Source organism: Otolemur garnettii, unplaced genomic scaffold (genome assembly GCF_000181295.1).
Source record: "Otolemur garnettii isolate 467f Iridium unplaced genomic scaffold, OtoGar3 scaffold00151, whole genome shotgun sequence".
Lineage (NCBI taxonomy): Eukaryota > Metazoa > Chordata > Mammalia > Primates > Galagidae > Otolemur > Otolemur garnettii.
Window position 1 is genome coordinate 1,313,905 of NW_003852546.1, and position 23,549 is coordinate 1,337,453.

Here is a 23,549-nt window from a genome sequence, read left to right on the forward strand (position 1 = left end):
TCAAATGTTCTTCTCAACAAAAAAAGAAAGAAAACTGAAACGTAGAGAGCCAAAGTTACTTGCCTCCTGTAAGTTGCAAGTGATAGAGCCAGGATCCTAATCAGGCCTATGTGACTACAGGCCTGACCCTGAACTACCCTTTATCCTAGCACTTGTGAATCTTCAGACACTTGAGTGCTGGCAGGAATCCTTGCAGCAGGAATCTCATCCAGCGTCAACTACAAGGTGAACTGCAGTGAGCGCCACCAGCCAGTCAGGACACTGGCAGTTAAAGGAGAGGGGCTGCCCCTTTGTCTCTGGGACAGTCAGCTCAGCTCCAAGTCAGTCCTTCATATGAGAATATCGGGGCCTCTCCTAAATTTGGGAATTGACCAAGAATGTACAAGCCTGGTTCAGATGCTCCTACATAAGAAAGGGTCATGTTGCTGACCCAGAGTGGCACTTAAGTTTTAAAGGACTATTCTGTTTACAAAGACAGGTTCCCAAAAGTGTTGGGGTAGATTGCAGCGGGCTCAGTGTAGAGCTATTTTTATGAGAATGCTGGGTTTTCTTTTCTTTCTTTTTTTTTTTGTTTTTTAGAGACAGAGTCTCACTTTGTCGCCCTTGGTAGAGTGGTGTCATCACAGCTCACAGCAACCTCCAGCTCGTGGGCTTAGGTAATTCTCTTGTCTCAGCCTCCCTAATAGCTGGGACTACAGGCGCTGCCACAATGCCTGGCTATTTTTTTGTTGCGGTTTGCCCAGGGCTGGGTCCAAACCCTCCACCCGTGGTATATGGGGCCAGCGCCCTACTCACTGAGCCACCCGAGGCTGGTTTTCTTTCTTTCTTTTTCTTTTATTTATTTATTTATTTATTTATTTATTTATTTTTTTGGTAGAGACAGAGTCTCGCTTTATCACCCTCAGTAGAGTGCTGTGGCATCACACAACTCACAGCAACCTCCAGCTAACTCCTGGGCCTAGGCAATTCTCTTGCCTCAGCCTCCCGAGTAGCTGGGGCCACAGGCACCCACCACAGTGCCCAGCTATTTTTTTTGTTGCAGCTGGGGCGGGTTTGAACCTGCCACCTTCGGTATGTCGGGCCGGCGCCCTACCCACTATGCCACAGGCGCCACCCCAACGCCGGGTTTTCTGAGGGCATTCCTCAGACCCCAGGTTCATGGCCAGAGGCATACATCACCGCCATCCCTCAGACATCTTTACCATCCTCTATCTTGGACATCAGAGCTGGTCAGTCCCGTGCCCTGATGCCTATGGACAAGAGAACCAAGAGTTCCTGGTCCTTAGGTGTGACTGAACCTGCAAATGGTCCCAGGCTTGTCCTGCAGCGCCCCCTCCTGGAAGAAGGCAGCAGGATCTCCCCAGACCTGTTTTCCGGAATCTCAGGGTACTACCAACTCTTCCTTGGGGGGGGGGTCAAAGTAAAGTTTTTACAGGCCAGTGAAAATGCAATTAGCATTTCCCCTGGGATACAGCAACCTGAAGAGAACTTGAAAAAGGCTGTTGCTTGTTCTCTAACCTCCAGCCAAATCTAGGCCTCATTTTCACCCAAATAGTCGCAGCTGCTTTCTCACGTCACTGTCCCGGTGTCCCCATTACCCATCTGCCCTTCACACTGCTACACAGGTGACCTCTCTAAAATGCAAGGCCAAAATTCCCCTGTCTACTTGCCCCAGCCTTACTCCACCTGGCCTAATGGCCATGCCCTCTGCTTTAGCCCTCCTTCCTGGGGCTGGCATCTTCCATACCCTCTGCCTGGAAGATACCAGCTCTCCCCAGCAGTCAGTTTGAAGTCTGCCTGGTCACCTCTTCTCACCTAGGTGAAGTGGCAGCCACCTCCACTGCCCTTCAGTGTAGCATCTATGTGCTATTTTCTGTCACGTGGGTTACAGCTGTCTTCAGGACTATCCTGTGGACTCAAGGGTGTGTCACTGCATCACATCCACCTAAAAGCCCTAATGAAAGATGCCAAAGTAAGAAGACTAAAGCGAAGAGTGGAGGAAGCTAAAGAAAGGGACAAGAATCCGAAAGGCTGAAGCCATCTGAAATCCACAATCGTGTGGGGCCCCTGGAAATAAGGCCTGAAGGTCGTTGGAGGGTGAGGTGGGCAGGCCTAGGTGGCAGCAGTAGGGTGAAAATCAGCATGGTCTCAGGCTGTTCCCTTCTTTGAAGGGTCACTCAGATGCTCGTAGGCCCCATGCCAAGTGCAGAGTGAGGACATTTATTCCTCTTTCTCCCTACAAACTTCTCTGTGGTGATTTGACCACTGGTAGCTGATACTATCCACAGGGACCATGCAGAAAGAATCTTGTCCATAGGGATGGGCACAGATTCTTCAGAGACAAGGGCCCTTCAAGATCACTGAACTCGACCTCACTTAATGGCTGAAGAAGCACAGACAACACCCTGGGACCTGGGAGTCCCTATCCTCTTCTAAGTTGTGCAGAATCTACGCTAGGTGCTGCCTGGTCCAGCAACAAGCAGGGTGCCCCGAGTTTTCAAGGGCACGCGTGCATTAGCAAGGTATAGGGGAGAGAGAAGAGGGGCATTTTAGGCAGAGGAAGCCCCGTGTGCAAAGTGAAGGTAAAAGTTGGATGGAGCCTGGCCAGGTACAGTGGCTCACACCTGTAATCCTAGCACACTGAGAGGCTGAGGTGGGAAGATTACTTGAGGCCAAGAGGTTGACACCAGGCTAGGCAATATAGTAAGACCTTGTCTACAAAAAGATAAATTCAAAAATTAGCCAGAAACCACAAAAAAACCCCAACAAACGAACAAAAAAAACTAGTCAGGCATAGTGGCACACGCCTGTAGTCCTAGCTACTCGGGAAGCTGAGACAGGAGGATTGGTTGTACTCTAGCCTAAGCACCAGAGCAAGACCCCAACTCTTACAAAAAAAGAGGAAGAAAGAAAGAAAGGCCAGGTGTGGTGGCTCACTCCTGTAATACTACCACTCTGGGAGGCTGAGGTGGGTGTATTACCCGAGCTCACGGGTTTGTGACCAGCCTGAGCAAGAGCAGGACCCCCGTCTCTAAAAACAGCTGGGTGTTCTAGTGGGCACCTGTAGTCCCAGCTACTTGGGAGCTGAGGCAAAAGAATCACTTGAGCCCAAGACTTTGAGGTTGCTGTGAGCTATGACACTGCAGCACGCTACTGAGGGTGACAAAGTGAGACTCTGTCTCAGAAAAAAAAAGGGCAGAGTGGCTCATGCCTATAATCCCAGCACTTGGGAGGCCAAGGCAGGTGGACTGCCTGAGACCAGAGCCAGACCCTATCTCTAAACAAACAAACAAACAAAAAATAGCCGGGTGTTGTAGCGAGTGCCTATAGCCCCAGCTGCTTGGGAGGCTGAGGCAAGAGGATCACTTGAACCCAGGAGTTTGAGGTTGCTGTAAGTTAAGATGCCACGGCATTCTACTACCAAGGGTGACCACAGGAGACTCTGTGGCAGGTTCGGCCCCCGTAGCTCAATGAGTAGGGCGCTGGCCACATACACTGAGGTTGGTGTTTTCAAGCCAGCCCGGGGCCTGCTGAACAACTATGACAACTACAAGCAAAAATAGCCGGGCGTTGCAGCGGGCGCCTGTAGTCCCAGCTACTTGGGAGGCTGAGGCAAGAAAATTGCTTAAGCCCAAGAGTTGGAGGTTGCTGTGAGCTGTGATGCCATAGCACTCTACCAAGGGCGACATAATGAGACTCTGTCTCAAACAAAAAAAGGGAAAAAGAAAAGGTGTGGCTTATTGGTCAGAAAATTACAGGAAACTGCCAAAAACTTCTAAGTCAACTAGGGAAAAAGCAGGGTGACATCATCGGGGGTTTAGGCATATTAGTGTAGCAGGACCACAGGATAGATTGGTGGGCTGGGGACCACAGCAAGGCTCATCCTCGAGTTAACAGTGGCCTAGGCAAGGGTGCTGACTGGGATCCAAGAGGTTCTCAGCCTGAGAGGGTAGATTCACTGGTCTTAATGCCTGATTACCTTTTAGGAATCAGGGAGCAAAGCACAGGATGGGGTTTGGTATGACACCAGGATTCTTGCTGAACAATTATGTGGATGAGGTAAAGGAGGAAAAACAAGTCAGAAGGAAGGAAAATTATCCACTGAGTTTGGAATTCCCTATGTTTGAGGTATCTGAGAGACACGCAGGAGGGCAGGAGGCAGCAGGATGCGAGGGTTTCCCAAGCATCCAGCAATGTCCTGCTCTTCCAGACTTGGCCACTGGGCTCCAGGGAATATTTTCACTGTCACCACCACCACTATCCCCGTCTGCTCTACTCCATGAACAAGGTCTGGTCCTGGTGTGGTCTGTCAATGAGTAGAAAACATTCCAAAGCTGCTTAAACAGGCAAATGAACTCTGCCACCTCAGAGAGGGATCCCAAGTGTTGGTCATCTCAAGGTCAGACCAAATGCAGGGCTAAAGAACTTGCTTCCATGACCTGACTATTTTCCTCTGCCCTTAGTTTCCTCTGCTCACCTCCCAGATTCATCTACAGCCCTCCTCCTTCCCCCCACCCCCACCCCCATACCAGTTCACTTAGATCTGAGCTGTTGCCCAGGAATCTAATTTGTCAAGATCCTGGTGATCCAGATGATTAGTCAGCCTTCAACCCCTGCACTGGTGAATCCACCCTTCTTCCCAGCCTCAGTCTCACTCTGTTGCCCTCTATAGAGTGTTGTAGCATCACAGCTCACAGCAACCTCCAGCTTTTGGGCTTAGGCAATTCTCTTGCCTCAGCCTCCTGAGTAGCTGGGACTACAGGAGCCCGTCACAACGCCTGGCTATTTTGTTGCAGTATGGCCAGGGCCAGGTTCGAACCTGCCACCCTTGGTATATGGGACCGGTGCCCTAATCACCCAGGCACCACCCTATTCTTTCTTTCTTTCTTTCTTTTTTTTTGAGACAGAATCTCACTATGTTGCTCTCAGTAAGAGTGATATGATGTCACAGCTCACAGCAACCTCAAACTCTTGGGCTCAAGCGATTCTTTTGCCTCAGCCTCCCAAGTAGCTGAGACTACAGGGGCCCACCACAACACCCGGCTATTTTCTTTTTTTATTGCAGTTGTCATTGTTTTAGCTGGCCCAGGCTGGGTTCGAACCCACCTGCTTAGGTGTATGTGACTAGCGCCCTAACCACTGAGCTACAGGGGCCAAGCCCCAGCCTTTTTCTCAATTCAGGCATCATATTTGGTAAATCACAAAGCTTAGAAAAAGAAAAATGTTTATTTCCAATGAGCTCAAGACCCCAAGTGGTGGCAGGTGTCAAATTCCCCCTTTCCACCCGAGGGCTTGGGTCTATAGGTGGTTGCCCTGCTTCAGGCTTGGCAGAGGAACCACCAGTGAAATGAGACAGTCACTTGTACTGAGGAGAGAGGGGAGGGACAAGTGGAGCAGCGCAGACACTCAGCATCTTGTCAATGTCCACCTGGGTTGACTTATCCACCTCGGCCTTGAGGTGGCCAGTCACCCCAAGGCTGGACAAATCCCCAGGCTCCTCTCCAGCCTCTTCTCCTAGGGGAGCCAGAGCATGGGTGGGGGGTACTAACATACTGGGACAGGGCAATGCAAGGCCTGAGCCCAGCTCACCTGCCATGGGCAGCAAGGCCTGCAGTTGCTCCACACCTGCCTCCTCAGGAATCAGGGCCAGCTCTGACTCAGCCTCCACCTCAGCCTTGGCCACCTTGTCCCCCTCCATTGCCTGGTTCAGTTCAGGGTTGCAATAGTTGATGTACTGATACAGAGGCCGTAGGCGCTGGGCCTTTCCTGCAAGGACAAAAAGCAAAGCAGGAGCTGGAGCACCGGGCTATGCCATGTTGGGCACATCAGGCAGGGGGAGAAGGGAAAGCCCAGGGACTGCCACTCACGCTCCAGGCCCAAGGCCTCTGAGGGTGCAGATACTGTGCAGGCCACAGCTGGGAGCATGGGAGCCCCCAGACTCTTGCGCTTTTTGGCTTTTTTGTGCTGTTTGGCAGATGGTAAAGCCTCACTCTGGCTGCCCTCTGGCTCCTCCTTCTGCAGTGGCAGCCCCGGTGGCAGGTCAGCTTCAGTCCTAGGATAGGCATGGTGGCTAGGCCCTGGGAGGCTAAGGGACCAGAGCCAGGGACAGGTGGCCTCAGGAACCAGTCTTCAGCCCCTGGCTCCTGTAACCTGAACCTAGAGAACAGACCTACCTATCCACTACCCTGGGGCTACCTACCTGTCCCTTGCCTAGTCAATGAGGGCCCAAGCCCAACAGTGGCCAAGAGCTCATGTGACCTCAGTCCCTTACAAGACCCTGAGGCTCCACGTCTCTTTGTGCTCCCTACATGGGGCTCTTGAGGAACAGAAGAGGTGGATGGTGATGGTGGTGACAGGAGACAAGAATGTGACCTGCAGGACTGCAGGATTTAGGAATTCTACTGGAGTGTAAACCCCACCCCCACCTGCAGCTCCTTCCTCATGAAAATCTCCTTACTTCACTGGCTTCCTCTTCGGACAATGGCTGGGCCTCACAAGGGAGGCCGCCGGCCTGGGGCTTCTCTCCTCTGGTGCCTCTCGCTCTGCCTTGAGCCTCTCCTCCTGCTTGAGTCCCTCCTGGAGCTCTGGCTCTGAGGCTACACCTGTTGGACACTTGTCTTCCCCCCGAGTCTGGCAGGCTTCATGTGCTGGCACCGGGCACTGGTTTCCTGTTACTAGACACTAGAAGTGACACAGGTAATTGGTCACTGTGGCCAGGGAAAGGACATAGGGATCAATCATTGGATGTTCAACATTGGTCATCAAATACTGTAGGGCACCAGACCACACGCCTCCCCTTCTAAGCCCAGGTTGGCAGTTAAAGTTCAGCCCCCCAGAGCGCCGCAGCTAAGTGTTTGAAGGCTGGACAGCCAGACATCACCTCAGAGGTCTGAGGGCAGCCACTGGGCACCTCTGGGAGCTGTGGTGGCCCCATGGCCTCCTGGGGCCCTGGCTGCTTTTCAGCCCCTGCTGAAGCCATGGCAACGCGGAGTCAGTGCATCCTCGAAGCTGCTTGAGGGGAAAGGAGGGTACCGAGGGGCTGGACTGGTGGCCTCCGCGCTGACTCTGGAGACTGGCTGGGAGGGGAGTTGATGGCAGGGCTGGCAAAAGAGACTGGCGGCTGCTCCGCCCACCCTCAGCTGAACTACAAGTCCCAGAGGGCCTTGCGCTACGATTATTAACCCTTAACCTCGGGGCGGAAGCCACCGTTGCCTAGCAACAGCAACTCCAGTCGTTGGCGGCAAAGCTGTTCAAGTGAGCCCCTGCCCGAGCGTTGTGGGGGAGGGGCCGCGAGCTAGAAGGGAAGTGAACCGGGGTCCGACGTCTCGGAAGCGGCAAGTGCAGGCCGTGGCCCGGGGGCGGGGAGGGGGCCGGGAATGGAGGGCACAGCCAAGGTTCAGGTCCGGGTCCAGGGAGGAGGCGCGTGGCTGGGGGAGGGGCTCCGTGGTGGGAAGCGCGCAGCCAGGCAGGTCTCGGTGCACCGCTGCAGGGCGCGACAACGGCATGTGCGAGGGCCCGTCCAGCATCTCGGGGCCCATCCCCCCAGACCCTACTCTCTGCCCTGATTACTACCGGCGACCCGCCTCCGGTGAGTTTTGGGGTGCTGCAAAGGTGTGAGTTTGGGGGATCGGCCCCCACTTCACCCCTGAGCGCCGCACTCCACTCGGACCCACCCCACCCCGCAGCCTTAGGGCGCCTTGAGGGAAACGCACTGAAGCTCGACCTGCTGACCTCGGACCAGGACCTGGACGCCATCCCGTCCCGTAACCCCCGAATCAGTCCGGGAGCTCGAGAGATCTTGGAGCGCGGCCGGCAAGGCGTGGTGGGCGTGCTGTTGCAACTCGGAGACATCTCCCTAGGTCCAGGGGCCTCTCTCAAGAGTAAGTCCTTGGGAGAAGGGGCAGCAAGGGAGCTGAAAACAAAAGCAGCCCTCTTTCTTCCGTTACTCGGGCCCAGGCTTTGTCTCTCTGAATCTCGGTTTCCCCAACAAGAAAGGAGGAGAAAATATTCTACCTCCTCGCAGGAGTGGATTGAACGAAGATTGAATGAGGTAGTCCCCACCAAGCCCTTGCTCTGCTTTCTGTGTTTATGTCAGTGAAACGCTTTTTGGATGCCTATGCCTACTGTGTGCCAGGCCCTAAACAGGGTTGACAGGATGGGCATCATGGGGTTAGTGTGGGAAACAAGAAACAAGTGTTGAGACAAATATAATATATGAGATTATGAATGGTCTACTTTACTATAAAATGTAGAAAATAATGAGATGTGTGTATTTACAACGTAGGGAGGGGAATAAGGTGATGAGTAGAGAGTGTGTGAGGGTCTAACTTAGATGGAGGTATCAGTGGCTCTTTCTATAGGGGGCAGGGTGTTGGATTACATGGACCTTGTGTGCAGCAGAACCTGGCAGCATCTTTTCCCCAGGGAAAGACCCTAAGGACTATGAGAAGGAGAACCTGAGGCGGATCAGGGAGATCCAAAGACGCTTTAGAGAGCAGGAGCACAGCCGGGAGCAGGGCCAGTCCAGGCCTCTGAAGGCTTTGTGGCGCTCACCCAAGTATGACAAGGTGGAGTCCCAAGTCAAGGCCCACCTGCAGGTACCTGCCTTACCAGAGCCAAAAGTATTATCTGTCCATCTTGTTGGCCAACAGGCAGTTATACCCTGATTTGAGTTATGGGAAGGGAGGAACAGCACAGAGGACTAAGAGACACCTGGCTGGAGTTGGGGAGTTTTCTTAGAAGTGATGATGACTGAACTGATCCTGAGGAACAGGCAGGAATTAGTCAAGGGAAGAGCGGAAGAAAACATTCCATAGAGATGGACCCTCACAGGTAGAAGTCCTGAGACCAGTGAGAATGGGAGCAGTGGGGATGTTAGGTCCAGTTTACTATGAGGTCAGAAGAGCACAAGGTTAGACCAAGAAGGTAGCTGGACCACCTAAAGGACCACATAAGCCAATTTTCAACCTCTAGTGGTTGAAATAAAGGACAGTGGAATGGGGAAGGGTGAGGTATAGCTGAAGTCTTGGGTAGATATTGGTACCATTCTTTTATGGTGGAGGACTCAGGAGGAGCAGTGAGAAAAGATGAGGGCACATGTGAATGTGTTGAGGCAGAAAAATTTGTGGGGCTCGGCTAGGCGCCTGTGGCTCAAGTGGCTAAGGTGCCAGCCACATACACCTGAGCTGGTGGGTTTGAATCTGGCCTGGGCCTGCCAAACAACAATGATGGCTGCAACCAAAAAATAGCCATGCATTGTGGTGGGTGCCTGTAGTCCCAGCCACTTGGGAGGCAGAGGCAGGAGACTCACTTGAGCCCGGGAGTTGGAGGTTGCTGTGAGCTGTGATGCCATGGCATTCTACCCAGGGTGACAGCTTGAGGCTCTGTCTCAAAAAAAAAAAAAAAAAAATTTGTGGGGCCCCAGGGAATGGGACTGTGTCTAGAAGTGGATGGACATTTGAATCTGGATCTCAGGAGTGAGATCCAGGAGTTATGACAATCAGGTTGATGACAGTGAGACCAGGGAATTACCTCTAGATTTGAGGCCTTGGAGATCAGCCATCAGGAAACTTGGAGGCAGGGCTATAGCCAGGAAGCTTGGCTAGGAAGGAGAAGAGAGAGTGGTAGCTGGACCAGGACTGAGGTGTCCTGGAGGAAGAGAGGTGGTTTATTGTTTTCTTAAAGATGTGAGACTCACATATTTACGTGCTGATGAGAAGTACTCCTTCAGGAGGGAAGAGGTCATAGGGATGGAAAGGTCCTGAGGAATGGCTTGAGCCCAACAATAGAGCGAGACCCTTCCCCTCCCCCCGACAAAAAAGAAAAGAAAAAGAAAGGTCCAGAGGGGCAGGAGGGACAGAAGCATGGTCTTGGGGCTTCAGACCCTGATCTCAGCTGTGACTTATCTCTGTTGTGCCCTGCCCTCCAGAAGTCTGGCCCTGCCTCTAGGACAGAGTCTGCCCACTACCTGCGGGCCCACTCACGTTGTGGTCCTGGGCTCCCACCAGCTCGTGTCCCTGGTCCCCAGATAACCCCACCAAGTCCTAAAGCTAAGGTGAGAAAATGTGTAGGGCAGGGATCCAGGAATGTGGTGGGTAGGGCTGCACAAGCACAAACACAGTACTGTCTGTCCCCATCGTGTTTGCCATGTCTTGCAGGGGCCAGGCCCAGGTGTGGACTTCATTAGTCACAACGTCCAAGCTGCCAAAAAGGCCCCCCGGCGGCATTCCCGCTCACTGCAGGTCCTAGCGCAGGTGCTGGAGCAGAAACGGCAAGCCCAGGAGCACTACAATGCCACACAGAAGGGCCATGTGCCCCGTTAGTAGGTGCCACTACCCAAACCCAGGATGAGGGGGTGTCTGTGAATGGTGGGAACCAGCCTCTGCCCTGGGGTCATCAACCCTGAGCCCATGCCTCTACAGCTTGTTGGAGCGCAAGGATCTGTGGCGACGGGAGGCTGAGGCCCGCCAGCAAGCCCAGCCTGACCCTGCCATGCCCCCTGGCCACACTCGCATGCCAGAGAATGAGCGACTTGAGACATTGAGCAATCTGCTGCAGAGTGAGTACTTGGACAGGAGTGGGGGGTGGCTCAGGGACCCCACTGGGGACCATGAACCCCTGTCCAGTACTCACCATTCCTGGGCCTCCTGCAGGCCAGAACCAGCTGCTGCGTGAGCTGGTACTGCTGCCTGCTGGAGCAGACTCGATGAGAGCCCAGGGCCACCGTGCTGAGCTGGACCGGAAGCTCGCGCAGATAGAAGAGGCCATCAAGATCTTTTCTCGACCCAAAGTTTTTGTGAAGATGGATGCCTGAGCCCTTTTGTCAGGGTGGTGGTGGGAGGTCCACATAGAGGATTGCCATGTGACTGCAGAGGGTCAGGTCGGGCTCCATCATAGAGCAGATGTCCAACCAAAGACAGGAGCAGTGTGGTGGGCAGTATCCCCAGAGCACTCTTCCCAGCCACCAGTGGCTATAGAAGGACCATCCCAAACTTTTAACTCTTTCATCAAAATTAAACCTTTTGTACACAGTGGAGTTTGTTTCTGTAAGAGCTTTTCTTACCCTTAGAAATGCCACATCCAGTGGCCCTCCTACTTTTTGACTGCAGGAAGGTCTCATTGTTATTATTCTTGCCTCATGTCCAGAGCAGAAGGCAAGCTTGCGGGGTGAGAAGAGGCTGGGGCTTCAACACAGAAGTACTATGACTGCATTTATAGAAAACCTTTAATGTTCCCCCGGGTGAGAGAGCCCCGTGGGCAAGCTAAAAACCCCCCACTATGAAGTTCCTGCCATGTTCCAGCAGCCTGGAATGGCAGATGGCTGCATCTTTGCCTGTCAGAGGCTAAAGCCACTACCGTCTCCTCGCATGCTATTCCCCCAGCCAGAATTGACTTGCTCCTGGTCATCCAGGGAGGGCATAGAGCTGTGGGCACCAGGAGGTAGACAGCCAGGATGTAGGTCCCAGTATGGAGGCTCCTGAGACAGCCCATTGGGACAGGAAGGCTGTCGGTTTTCACTGACCAGGTCGCTGCTGTCTTCATCGCTGTCAGGCTCAGGCCCAGGCCCTGCAGAGGGAGGCCTTATGCGACGCCCAGATGCCCCACGCACCACATTATTACGCTGGTTGGCAGGCTTGACAGTGACGATGAGGTTATGGCTGTTGGCCACCATCATATCTGTCACTTGGTCCAAGGTCTTCCCAGCCACCTCAATGCCATTGACCTCAAGGATCTCATCACTAACTGCCAGCAGCCCTGTACTCTCAGCCAGGCCCCCACGTACCAAGCGGGATATGAAGATGCCTGGAACCCGCTCCAGGCCCTGGGGAGCCACACGTACACTCATGCCATCTCGGATGTAGAAGCCCAAGGGGCGGTCTGAACCATGCTTGTGCAGCCGCACTCGTCGGTGGGTCTCTGGCAGTAGGTCGACGTCTATGACTGAGGAAACCTGGCGGAAATCTTGGGGCAAGCTGATTAGCAAGGGTGGCCGGGTGCGCAGAGGTGCCACTGGCCTCAGTAGGAGCCCTTTCTTACGACGCTGCAGAGAGTTGGAGGCAAAAGCCAGGCCGCTGGAGTCAGCTGCTGCTGTAGAAGAGGGGATGTGCTGAGATCAGAGACCCTTCTCTTCCCCTTGGGCCCTTTAAGAGGGCACTCTACCTATGTCCTACCACTTGGAGGTCAGGCCAAGGGCAAGGAATGCAGAGGGTGACGCTTGGGCACCCTGCATATAAACTAACCCATGTAGACCTGCCGTCACCTTACCCCACAGAGGTTGCCCACTCTACCCCATCCTTCTCACCCCGCTTTTGCACCAGTAGGCGCAGTGGCGGGGGTCCACTGGCCAGGGCCCGGTGCAGGCTGTCGTCGTTTGTGAGAGGCAGCAGGTCGCCGTGAGCATCCGTATAGCCAAGTAGCACGTCCAGGCCTGGAATCTGGTGCACGGCACGCAGCAACCGCGAGAACTCCTGGAAGCCACTCACCGAAGCGCGGGGTAGCGCGAAGCGTCGGAACTCAGCATCAAACTGGAGACCAGAGATGGGGGAAAAGGAGGAGTCAGGACAGAACCTGTATCCTTTTCTCACCCACAGGTCCAAGACTGGCAGAGGTGGGAAAAAAGGGCAGCTGCAAAAGCTTCAGCTTTAAGCCCAGACCTCAGCTCCAGTACAAGGGACTCTAGCCAAGGTCTTCTCCCCGCCCTCCAGGTACCTAGTCCACAGAGGGACTCTGGAGGCCAGCAGTGGAAGGAAGAAGGATGGATGAGGGAAGGTGAGTAGAAGAGGAGAATGGGATCTGGATGATGGAGGAAAGAGGTGGTGGGGACCAAGGTGCCAGGAAGGGAAGAGGGAATTGGGAGAGCCTGGGGCTAAGGCTGGGGCCGAGGCCGGAGGAGCCCTTACTTTGCTCTTCACCTCGACGATGCTATCGGGACTGCGCGCCGGAGTCCTCTGCGGCCTGGCCATGGCGGGACCGGGCGGGCGGAGGGACAAGCACTAGCCTGCCGGCCGAGGCGCAGGTGCACAGCCCCGCCGGCCCGCCGGTGCCGCCCCGCCCCTGATGATAGCACTAGTCCCGCCCCACATCCAGACCATGACGTCAAGAGGGCAGCGACGTAAAGTGGACCGCGGAGTCCACGTTTCCTAGGAAACGGAGATGAGGGTGGAGAAGAGTCTTCCTCAGCTCTTACGTCATTACGCTATGATCCGCGCTTCCCCGGAGTCCGGGGGTGGAGGGACTCGGCCAATCTGAGGGAGATAGAGGGAAGTGACATTTATTGATCGATATGAGCTGTTATTCCCTTTGGCCTTACAAGATAAGAAAACTCAGTCATGATAAATGTTTGCTGAACCCCTCGGGGTCACGCGGCGCTTAAGTGACTTCGAGCCAACTCGCTCGGGCCAGACTCGACTGCAGCCTCTGGCCCTCGATCCCTCTCCATCTGGAACAGCCCTTGTTCCCTTCCTTCTTGATCCCCCAGGAGTCACGACGAACTGCTCAAACGCAGGGCAGCTGCTCAGAGTGATGGTATGTAAGAGTAAACCGGCCCAGCCCACCCGGCAGATCTCTTGCACACGAACGCCAGGATGTTCTCATGCGCACGCGCGACCGCGCTTATGGGCTGGGCCGCAGCGTCAAGTCCCGCCCAACGGTCGCGCGCTTCCTTTTCCGACCAAAGGCGGGGCAGCGACGCCGGCAGGAAAGCCGGGCCAGCGGTGTTAGCTAGATACAACCGCGGGACATGGCAGGCTCAGGGAGCCTTGTCCTGCGTCCCTGGATTCGAGAACTGATTCTCGGGTTAGACGCACTATCAAATCCACGGCCCGGGCAGCTACTCGAGGTGAGTCCCCACCCAGGGCCGGGAGACCAGGGTGGAGGCCTAGGGTGGTGGGGTTGACGCCGGTCGCCGCTATCAGGTCCTGCAGGAGGCCGAGGCCCCGGGCCAGTCCGGCACTCGTGATGCGTCTGACGTCGGGGCAATGCTGCTTGTGTCTGATGGCACCCACAGTATCCGATGCTTGGTGACGCAGGAGGCCCTGGACAGTTCGGACTGGTGAGAGAGGCGCCGCGGGACTCCGGGACATTGGAGTCCAGCGGGAGTGCGTGAGGTTTGAGTACTAGGAGGGGGAGAGGCTTATGCCTCAGGAGGGTGGCGCTCACGTTCCAGTGGGATGAGTTAAGAGAGTCGTGCTCGCTACAGGGAGGAGAAGGAATTCGGCTTCTGTGGGACAGAAGGCCGACTGCTGCTGCTGCGGGACTGCGGGGTGCGCATCCAGGTCGCTGAAGGCGGCGCGGTGAGTGGTGAGGCTGGCATGGGCAGGCTACTGGGCCTGGCTGTTCGTGTCAGCTCCTGAGATCCGCCCCTGAACTCATTCCTCTAGCCCGCAGAGTTCTACCTCCAGGTGGACCGTTTCAGTCTGCTGCCCACAGAACAGCCCCGAGTACGGGTGTCTGGTTGGTAAGTGAAGCCTCCACCCTCCAACAGCTCTCCCCACCTCTCGCTAGCGTTGGCATAGGTCTTTAGGGTGGGATGCCTTGGTCCCCAGATCACATGACCCCCTACTACTGTCCTCTTTTCTCCAGCAACCAGGACTCGGATGTTCAGAGAAAGCTCTATGACTGCCTTGAGTGAGTCTGGGATTGGGTTCTGAGGCCAGTGTGGTCTGCTCAGGGGATCGCAGATCTGGGTAGATAGGCCTCAGAATGGCTCCTGAGGCCCATTTACTCTATTCCTGTAGGGAGCACCTTTCAGAGTCCACCTCTCCCAATGCAGGTACTGGTAGAGATTGACTAGTGGCCCTAATTCCCTATAGAGTGATTGCTCTAGCCTTAACCTTTGCTTTCCTACCCTTTACCCTACCCTTCCTTCTCTTTGAAATTAAAACCCATTCCCTGCCCCCAGGCCTATCACTATCCCAGCTTCTGGATGAGGTGCGGGAGGATCAGGAGCATCAGGCAGCACTAATGCACCTGGCTGAGAGCTGTCTGCAGCTGGCAGGCCCTTTTACAGCAGCCCCTCTCACCCGCTGGGCTGCCTTACGCTGTGGGGCCATGGTCAGTTTGGGGCTTTCCTTGGGAGATGTCAGGGTGAAGCATTGGGCAAAGGCTGGGCTGAGAGTTCATGTCCCACAGGGGGAAGCTGTTTACACTGTTCCCAGCTTACTACTGCACATATCTGAGAATGACCAGCTAATTCTGAGTTCTCTGGCCCCTGGTCAGAGGACACATGGTAAGGAGGACTGAGAAGATAAGTGGCGGGGGAGGGATACCTGAGGCCCGAGGTCCACAGTGCTGATAAACCTTCCCTGAACCCCCAGGCCCTGAGCTGCCCCCACCGGCACCAGCTCTGCAGGACCTATCTCTGACCTTGATCTCTCCTTCTTCCTCACCCAATTCCTCAGGTGAGGTGGTGCTGAGGCCACTGCTATCAGTCAGGTTCCTAGCTGCATGGTGTTATGAAATGGTGCACAGTGGGTGGGAGAGGAACACTGTCCCTGCAGTCCTACCCAAGCTCACAGGCTACTCAGCTGTCTGAGCTGAGTGGGCTGTGCTCACAGGGAAGCCCTTTCTCCCCAGGAACCCCTGCCTTATCCAGCCACATGCCAACAGAGGAAAGTGGTACCAGCATCAGTCTTCTGTCTTCCCTATCCACGGCTGTTCCAGACCCTGGACAGAAAGGCAGCTTCCAGCCCTTACCAGCCGTCTGCCCAGCCCAAGGCCCCCAGCCCCCCAGCCCCTCACACCCCAGCAGTTCATGCAGCTCCTCATTCCAGAGCTGCACCCCCAGTCTCTTGCCCCTTGGCCGTGTCCCCAGTTCACACCCGGCTCATATAACCAGGGCCAAGAAACCTACATTGGAGTTCAAGGAGCTGGGGTTGCCCCTCAAGAACAGGCAGCCTTCTCCAAGGACTACTGTCCCCAAAGATGTCCAGGACCTTTGCCCTGTCTGGGTGAGCATAGTCCTTCTACAACTAGAGAATAGAATGAGGAATGGGAAAGGCCTGGGGTAGAGCTGGGAGGGGAGAAGGGGTAGACTTGGGTGTGGGGCTGAAGGGTCCTTGTTAGTCCCTTCCCAGACAGCATACCCCTTTCAGGACCCCCCAAAGAGGCATCGTGATGGTTCTGCCTTCCAGTATGAGTATGGGCCACCCTGCACCTCCCTGTGTACCCAGGTCCAAGCTGCCAGGTGAGTGCCTGGGGCTGCTGCATTCTATTGGTCACCAGCCCCTGGCTACATTGACCTGCAGCTATGGTTTCTTCCCAGGCTTTCTCCCCAGCTCATAGCCTGGGCCTTGCACTTGCTGATGGAGCCACAGCCAGTATCTGAGCTGACTCAGGTGTGAGGGTCATGCGGGCACACTGGAGGATGTGCACACACAGATCCATGCCTGAGAGTGGACAAATAGTGCTGCACACTCTGCTTCCTTTGAGTTTTTTAATAAAATAATCTCATGCGGCAGGAGAAGATTAGGGGTTGGGGCCGCCGCCTCTTTGGTCTGTGGCTGGGGAGGGTGGGCTCCGCCCAGGGCTGGAGGGCTCTGTGGGCTGTGGGGGCAAAGACTCAATTCCAAGACCAGATCCTGTGAGGGGAAAAGGAGAAAGGAGGGTTGATTATGGCTGGGCTAAGTATTCTCGCCACCTATCCAAGTGTCCCTGACCCTCCTCTTACCTAGGCTTGGGGATGGGGGTGCCTCGAGCTTCGGTCTGCGTTTGAGGACAGGGGAGCGCTGTAGTCGCAGGGGCCGTTCTAAAGGACATAAAAAAAGACTTGGTAGTTTGCTAAGGGCTTGCTTTCTGGCCATGCCTGTCCCCTACATATCCCCTGTATCCTCTCATCCCTGACACTGTTGCTCCTTGGGAGGTGGAACCAGGGCTAGTAGGAGGGGCTTGTCAAACCCTTGTGTCTGGCCTGGGTCCGATTTTTCAAGCCCTCACACCACTGGTGGCCCTCTTCAAAGACCCAAGCCATCTAAGGAACCCTGGAAGCCCACCCTCCCCCTTCTCTTCCTGCACTCAAGCACACGTGGAGGTTTCTCCCTCACCAGCAGGGGCCTGGAGCTGATCCTCATGCACAGACACTGCTCGTCGCCCAGCCGAGAGAGGCCGCGGCCTCAGCTGGCCATCTGGGGGAGGCCAGGATATCAGGGGATGGTCTCAACAGCTGTCCCCACTCTAGCCCTTGCCTCCCACATTTCGGGTCCTCAGAGGGACCATGTTCCCAGAAGGAATTCCTCCAGTCTCTAGCCCAGGACTGGGGTAAGGAATCTCAGGTGCCTACCTACCTTCATCCCTGGGACCCAAGCAGGGCTCTTCTGGGAGGCCCAGACTGTCTGGGGAAGGGCTGGCTCTTCGGGGGCTTGGGCTTTGACAAGGGGAAGGGGGTCCTGGACCATCCTGTTGGCCCCAACCATGGCCCCTGATCTCTGCATTCAGCTGCTGCCCCAGTGTCTTCCAGGTGGTGGACTCAGGGCCCTGACCCCCTGGGCCAGGTCTACATGAGGGGTCTGAAGGAAAAAGAGTGTAAGCCATGACCAAGGCCAGGCCTTGGAGATGGGTCTGAGCAATGATCTGATCCCCTTCCACCTTTCCCTGCACCTCACCCCAGCACATAGCAGCCTCACTCACCGGCAGATACAGAGTGGGTGCGGGACTTGATTGAAATGGGAGGGGCCTCTGTGGAACTGTCCATGATGTCACCTGCAAGGCGGAGCTGGGGACTCAGGCACCAGACTTGGAAGTGAGGGGAAGGAAAACCTACCCTCTCTCCCTCCCCCAGAAGAGCAAGTACCTTGGGGACTATCTATGAGGACACCCCTCTCTTACAAAATATATGGCCCTACCCCAGGGTTCCACTTACCATCTGAGCCAGCTTTCTTGATCTCGCCATCTTTGCTCTGTAGGAAACAGGGCAATCAGATTCCAATGACCCTCCTACCAGCCTTGCCCAAAAACACAAGAAGATTCTTGTTCTTATAACCCAACAGAAAGCCCATAGTACACTGGGTAGGAAAATGGCAAACTCTTAGAACTCAGTCTGGGCTGGTGGACAGCTGGCACACAGAAACATCCATATGCCCGCACATTCATAGATGTATAGATAATGTGATTTCCTAATTCTGTGATGCACTTCCCACACTTTAATGTTTCTAAATTCAGGCTCAGTCTCACTTCATATGTGTTTTTCCTGAAAAGCTATCAAATGGATGGTACATAGGGCTGTGGTTCTTAGTGGAGATTGTGATCAGAGAGTAACAGCAGGGTGGCCATGGAAGGGAGTCAAGAAAGGCCCACAGAGAACTGCGGAGATGGCTGAGGAGGAACCTGGTGTGACCCATGATGCAGGGCAGGGAGGAGAATGTAGAGGATCTGATTTGTACCCAAGCGAAGAGGGCAGTGAGGGTTATGATCAGGGCTGAGACACCCATATGGTTTGAAGCAGAGTTAGGAGTCTAAACGGCAAGTCCTTCAGGGGCTTCATCCCAAAACACTGTCTAAAGTACAGGTGACAAGGTCAGATTCCTGTTAGGCCTGCAGAGGAAGGACTTTGCCAGGTCCAAGGAGGTGTTATCAGTGGGCAGAAGCCAAGAAGAAAGGTTGAATCTAAATCTGATGATTTTGAGGGGAGAGAATAGAACTATGTGCCATGAGTCTCCTCCCTTCTCGTTGCCTACGTCACCCACAGACTGCCACGTGCCACCTGCCCCCTCACTTTACACTTGTGTCCTCCCAACTTACTTGCTTCCTCTTGCCTTCGGCACCCCCACTGGTTCGGCTTACTCCTATCCTCTGCAGCATCACTTGTACCCGCTGTTCAAAGGATGGAGCCAGCTCTGTGTCTCCCCGCTCCAGGGGTCGCCGCTAGGGACAGAGAAGCCTGAGTAGGAGAGAGCCTACTGCCTGCCCTGGCTTCCAGAAGAGCCCTCATCTTGTCACTAGGCCTACCTTGTCGGGTCTGGCACCCAGTGTTGCCTCCTCCTCCTCAGCAGGTAGCAGGATCATGGAGTAGGCCTTGCTATCCCTTGTGTAGCGAGGCCGACTCCTGCGGGCAGGATCAGGGCTGCTGGTGCCTCCCTCAGCCCCACCAGGCTCCTCACTACGGCTGGGACGGGTTGGTGGCCGCAGCAGGTCGCCAAGTGTGGTTTTCCGGGTGCGGGGAGCTGCCACAGGGCTAGTCTCTAGATCAGGCCGTGGGCCCCGTGTTGAACGAGGTTTCTTGAAGGCAAAAAGTGTGCCCAGCTTCTTTCGCAGTGTACGGGGCACAGGAGCAGTACCCCCCTCAGTGGCCGGGTCCTCCTCGGGGGCCCAGCTGTGGGGATAACCAGCAATGAGTAAAAAAGGCCATGGGGCATCCCACCCTCACCCACCCCCTGCAACTGCCCCTCACTCACAGGCGATCCTGCTGGATCAGCCTTTTAGAGAAGAATTCCTCCACGCCCTCGTCCACGCGGGCACTGAGCCCATTCCCTTCCTGCGGCAAGGCTGGGGGCACCTGAGGGACACCATGGGGTCAAGGCTGAATGCAACTGTGGCTTCTCCCCCGTCCCTGTATAGCAGCCTGGCCTAGGTGACTCCAGAATCCTGGAGCTGGGGTGACCTTAGAGGGCTGCTGATAAAAGCCCTCCTGCTGTCCAGCTACTGGGCAGAGATGCTGGATTTCCCACACTCCATCACCGGCTGCTGGCTTCAGCTCACACCCAGCCCACACGGTTCTTGTCCCACAGTATCCTCCATGCTCTGAACCACCTGGTCACCAGCAGGCTGGCACCCACTAACCCCCAGGGTCTCACGTTCCCACCTGCCACCCCTTCTGCTCCAAACAGTTCCCTGCAGTACCCCATACCCCACCCCCACTCCACCCTGCCTGCTGCCGGCTCAGTGGCGCCGGCTGCTGCGTCAGACCCTCTGGGGGACCTCAAGCCTGCTCCCCCTTCACTCCCCCCACTCCTGTTCCACCAGTGCCCCCTGCCCAGTCAGTACCCAGCTCACATACATCTCTCCACACACACACCCGCCAGATGTGCGGTGGACACAGGATTGTCCCTACCACCGCCCGGCTGCCCAGAATCTTTCAGTAACCGTGGGGAAGGCAGGGCAAGACGGACACCCTCTTGCGCCCAGCCACTGATGCAATGGGCCACCCCATGGCAGTGTTCTACACCCAAGGCGCACCCCGAAGGAAACCCACACACCTATAGCTCTGCATGGGCATAACCTGGGGTGTGGGATAGCCAGAAAGAAGCCAGGATATGACTACAGTAGCACGACCAGATGGCCTTGTGCTCTCACAACCCACCTCCCCTGACCGTCATCACCCTTGAGGAGCGACCGGGCCGTCCACAGCCCCCAATCCCACATACTCTAGAGTGGGGGGAGGACGCTTACCTGCGGGCCCCCCGGCGGCGGACGGTGGTGGTACTGGCGGCGCGGCCGCGGCCGGGCCCGGGTTGGATGGCGCAGGGGCTGTCCAGCGGGTGGCAGGTCCATGCGAGGCAGCGCGCCGGCCGGGGGGCCGGGGGCGGCAGGGCTCGGAGAGCCGCGTGCGGAAGGCCCCGCCTGCGGCTCCGCATCTTCCCCCGGAGCCGCCAGCTCGGGCTCCGGTTCCTCAGCAGCACCTGAGGGGAGAGCACCAGAAGAGCGCCGAGCGCCAGGGAGGTGGCGGCAGAGGCGCTAGGGCGGCGGGGGACCCGCCCAGGGCGCGGGGAGGGGCCCGGCTACACCGCCCGCCCCCCGCCCCTCCCCCCGCCGCTGTCCGTGGTGCTGAGCGCGGCCCCGAGCGCGCGCGGCTGCCAAGCATGCGCGTCCTGGGGGCAGGGAAAGGGGCGGGGGAGGCGAGCGGAGGTGTCCTGGCTGTAGTCTGCTCAGGTCCCGCGCCATGCTGACCACAGCAGACCTCAGCTTTGCAGGTTGCACAGGGAGCCTGGCTTGGCCCAGAGAAGGGTTAGAGAGTGCCTGGGGCAAGGGTGAATGTGTCCAGGTTCCTTCCTCCAAGGCCTTGACTTACTGTGAATGGATGAGACCAGGTGAAAACCGTGGCTGGGTTCAGGCCATTTCCCAGAAGGACTGTCATCCTGGTGGGGAGGGCACAAACTCAGCCTGGAGTAGGGGAGCACAACCCCAGAAGAGATGCATTTCACCACTACACTCCAGAGCCAGAAGAGAACAATTAAAATTCTGGGCCCAGAGTTCTGGGACCACTTACCTTCTCCTTCTTTCGTTCCTTCTCCATATCCTCCTCCTCCTTCTCTTCAGGGAAGACAAAACTTTCTAATTCCCCAGGTCCAAGGGAGATAGGCTCACCTCCATCCAGTGTGGGCAGGGTAGAGGGCATTGCCACTGCTGCCTGCTGAGCCAGACTCTCCACCTGTAATACCAGGCAGCCAAAGATGGGCAGACAGGGCCTCAGCCATGATCCCATTGGTGCTAAGGGAACCCAGAAATAGCCCTGGGCTACATGACCCCAGAAGACATTACAGAGTCCACGCGAGACAGCCAGGACACTCTGTGTGTGGGTGTGTGTACACACACACAGCTCCCCCTCACCAGCCGGTCCCGAGCTGCACTCAGAGCTGCCAGAGCCTGAGCCACAATGCTCTCTGCCAAGGTCCCTGTGACTGACAGCCGCATGTCCCTGAGGGTAGGAGAGGACAAAGATTAATGGGCTGGCTTGGCTCTGCCCAGCCCTGCCCAACCCAGCTCCATCCAGCTTACCTGAGCCTAGTAAAGGCATTTTGTAGCAGCTGTTCTGGCAGCAGCTCTGGGAAGCCCCTGGAGCCCACCAGGGCCCCCTCTAGCTGCTCCCTCCAGCCAGATCCCTGCAGTATCTGTGGGCAGAGGCTCCTTGTTGTGTCCAGTGTGACCTGAGTGAAGTTCTGAGCAATGGTCAGAGCATGGTGAGTGTATAGCCAGGGCTCAGGCCACTTGGCTTGAGGCTCTCACCCCTACAGAATGTTAACTCAGGCTATCACAGTCAGGCCTAAGGGATATGGGTCAAGCCTGGCACATGGAGGTGGGACTGGGGCAGGAAAACCATCTCACCTGAATGTCTTGGCGGCAGACTTCACCCACCTGTCCAAGAAGACCCTCCAGCTTCTGCCGAAGCTGCCAGTGATGGCTTGGGGAGCTCCCAGCCTCATAGAGAATGGGGAGAATCTGAGGGCAAAGGAAGAAAAGGAGTTTCTAATTGATCAGATTACGTGGGGGAGAGTTGTCATGTGGGAGGGGAGTGCTTACACTGAGAGAGAAGTTGGCATTTTGGATGGCATCCTCAGCTTGGTGCACAGCAGCTTCACCCTGGGGCCCAGCCTCACAGCCCAGCAGCTCCATGTGCTCCTGCACCGACTGACACAGTTCGTTCACTTCCTGAGGAGCAGCAGGAATCAGTCTCAGCATGATCCCTTAACAGTCACACTGACCCTGCTCACCTTCCTCCCAGGGTCTGATGGGGCGAGTGACATCCTGAAGCTGGCACTATGAGGCCAGCTACTTAGCAACTCTATCTGTTCACAGAGAGAGAGAGAGAGCAGTGTCTCTTCCGTTGGTTCACATTAGGGACATTATACAGAGTGGCCATAAAGTTCATGTGGAATTTAAAATAGCTTACTATTTAAATTGAATATGAACTTTATGGCCACCCTGTATATACTCCTTAGTGCCCAGAGTAGAAAGGAGCTGTAAGTCTTGTCTCTGCTTTAGAAGCTTAGTCTGTCCACTATCTAGGCAGAGGATGAACTGGGGGTGGCAAGAAATGGGAGGCAGTAGCCATGGAGGAAGGACGAGAGGGAGCAGGGATATCTGGAGGTAGGGTGGGGGAGGTGCACATTTGAGAGTTGGTCTAGAGGCAGGACCAAAGAGGGCTGTGAGGGTTCCCGTGTGACCAGGAGTGACGTAGAAGAATGCCCAAACCTCTGTCCATAGCATTTGGTAGCTGTGGGCATCAGGGAGATTGGCTGGGCTCCAGGGTAAAGAATGGGGTTTATGGGAAATGCTGAGATCACTTGAAGATATGTCAAGTGTGAAGCCCTGCAGGATGTCTGGGTTTTGAGAAAAAACCCAAACAGCTAATGCAATTCTAGTCTGTAGTGATCAAAACGGCATGGTATTGGCATAAAACTAGACACATAGATGTCTGGAAAAGAATAGAGAACCCAGAGAGGAAACCAGCCTCATATAGCCAATCTAATCTTTGAGAAAGCAAACAAAAGCATTCACTGGGAGAAAGAATCCCTGTTTACTAAATGGTGCTGGAAGAACTGGTTAGCCAGATGTTAAGAAAGTGAAACTGGACCCCATACTTCTCATCACTTTCAAAAATTAACTTGTGATGGATAAAAGACACAAGAATAGAAGACACAAAACTTTAATAAAAACCCTCAACGATAGTATGGGAAAACTTTTTTTTTTTTTGAGACAGAGTCTGACCATGTTGCCTGTGGTAAGAGTGCCATGGCATCATAGCTCACAACCACCTCAAACTCCTGGGCTTAAACTATTCTCTTGGCTCGGCGCCTATAGCTCAACTGGCTAAGGCGCCAGCCACGTACACCTAAGGTGGC

The 23,549-nt window shown here is 55.4% G+C and overlaps 5 protein-coding genes across 6 annotated transcripts in view; 2 read left to right on the forward strand and 3 right to left on the reverse strand.

Annotated features, from left to right (window-relative positions):
• Positions 1–5,356: 5,356 nt before the first annotated feature.
• CUNH16orf86 (chromosome unknown C16orf86 homolog) lies at positions 5,357–6,979 on the reverse strand. The gene is made up of 4 exons (XM_003799387.2): positions 6,881–6,979; positions 6,458–6,681; positions 5,868–6,094; positions 5,357–5,766 (listed from the first exon to the last, which is right to left on the reverse strand). The coding sequence occupies exons 1-4, from the start codon at positions 6,977–6,979 to the stop codon at positions 5,357–5,359; spliced, it is 960 nt and encodes a 319-aa protein (XP_003799435.1).
• Positions 6,980–7,397: 418 nt separating this feature from the next.
• Positions 7,398–10,999, forward strand: ENKD1 (enkurin domain containing 1). The gene is made up of 7 exons (XM_003799435.3): positions 7,398–7,588; positions 7,686–7,880; positions 8,425–8,597; positions 9,929–10,054; positions 10,158–10,321; positions 10,422–10,558; positions 10,653–10,999. The coding sequence occupies exons 1-7, from the start codon at positions 7,504–7,506 to the stop codon at positions 10,811–10,813; spliced, it is 1,041 nt and encodes a 346-aa protein (XP_003799483.1). The 5' UTR covers positions 7,398–7,503; the 3' UTR covers positions 10,814–10,999.
• A 203-nt stretch (positions 11,000–11,202) lies between these two features.
• PARD6A (par-6 family cell polarity regulator alpha) lies at positions 11,203–13,053 on the reverse strand. 2 transcript variants are annotated; one of them, XM_012811114.1, is made up of 3 exons: positions 12,900–13,053; positions 12,302–12,524; positions 11,203–12,084 (listed from the first exon to the last, which is right to left on the reverse strand). In XM_012811114.1, exons 1-3 carry the CDS (start codon positions 12,960–12,962, stop codon positions 11,336–11,338), a joined length of 1,035 nt encoding a protein of 344 aa, XP_012666568.1. In that variant the 5' UTR covers positions 12,963–13,053; the 3' UTR covers positions 11,203–11,335. The 2 variants fall into 2 exon arrangements, with proteins under 2 accessions (XP_012666568.1, XP_003799434.1); XM_003799386.2 differs by having other exon boundaries at positions 11,207–12,087.
• Positions 13,054–13,620: 567 nt separating this feature from the next.
• On the forward strand, positions 13,621–16,464 carry ACD (ACD, shelterin complex subunit and telomerase recruitment factor). The gene is made up of 12 exons (XM_003799436.3): positions 13,621–13,837; positions 13,914–14,050; positions 14,198–14,291; positions 14,379–14,455; positions 14,581–14,625; positions 14,736–14,770; positions 14,900–15,051; positions 15,130–15,226; positions 15,315–15,398; positions 15,574–15,947; positions 16,092–16,183; positions 16,262–16,464. The coding sequence occupies exons 1-12, from the start codon at positions 13,739–13,741 to the stop codon at positions 16,338–16,340; spliced, it is 1,365 nt and encodes a 454-aa protein (XP_003799484.1). The 5' UTR covers positions 13,621–13,738; the 3' UTR covers positions 16,341–16,464.
• The window catches only part of CARMIL2 (capping protein regulator and myosin 1 linker 2), a 16,697-nt gene continuing 9,566 nt past the window's right edge, over positions 16,419–23,549 (reverse strand). Inside the window, exons 24-38 of the mRNA XM_012811115.2 lie at positions 22,228–22,356; positions 22,033–22,146; positions 21,706–21,866; positions 21,538–21,625; positions 21,197–21,358; positions 20,999–21,065; positions 20,380–20,609; positions 19,386–19,486; positions 18,940–19,303; positions 18,733–18,855; positions 17,855–17,891; positions 17,623–17,694; positions 17,280–17,501; positions 16,667–16,744; positions 16,419–16,577 (exon numbers count right to left, since the gene is read on the reverse strand). Coding sequence (XP_012666569.1) covers positions 16,465–16,577; positions 16,667–16,744; positions 17,280–17,501; positions 17,623–17,694; positions 17,855–17,891; positions 18,733–18,855; positions 18,940–19,303; positions 19,386–19,486; positions 20,380–20,609; positions 20,999–21,065; positions 21,197–21,358; positions 21,538–21,625; positions 21,706–21,866; positions 22,033–22,146; positions 22,228–22,356 — 2,061 coding nt within the window. The 3' untranslated portion in view covers positions 16,419–16,464. The remainder of the gene's footprint in view (positions 16,578–16,666; positions 16,745–17,279; positions 17,502–17,622; positions 17,695–17,854; positions 17,892–18,732; positions 18,856–18,939; positions 19,304–19,385; positions 19,487–20,379; positions 20,610–20,998; positions 21,066–21,196; positions 21,359–21,537; positions 21,626–21,705; positions 21,867–22,032; positions 22,147–22,227; positions 22,357–23,549) is intronic.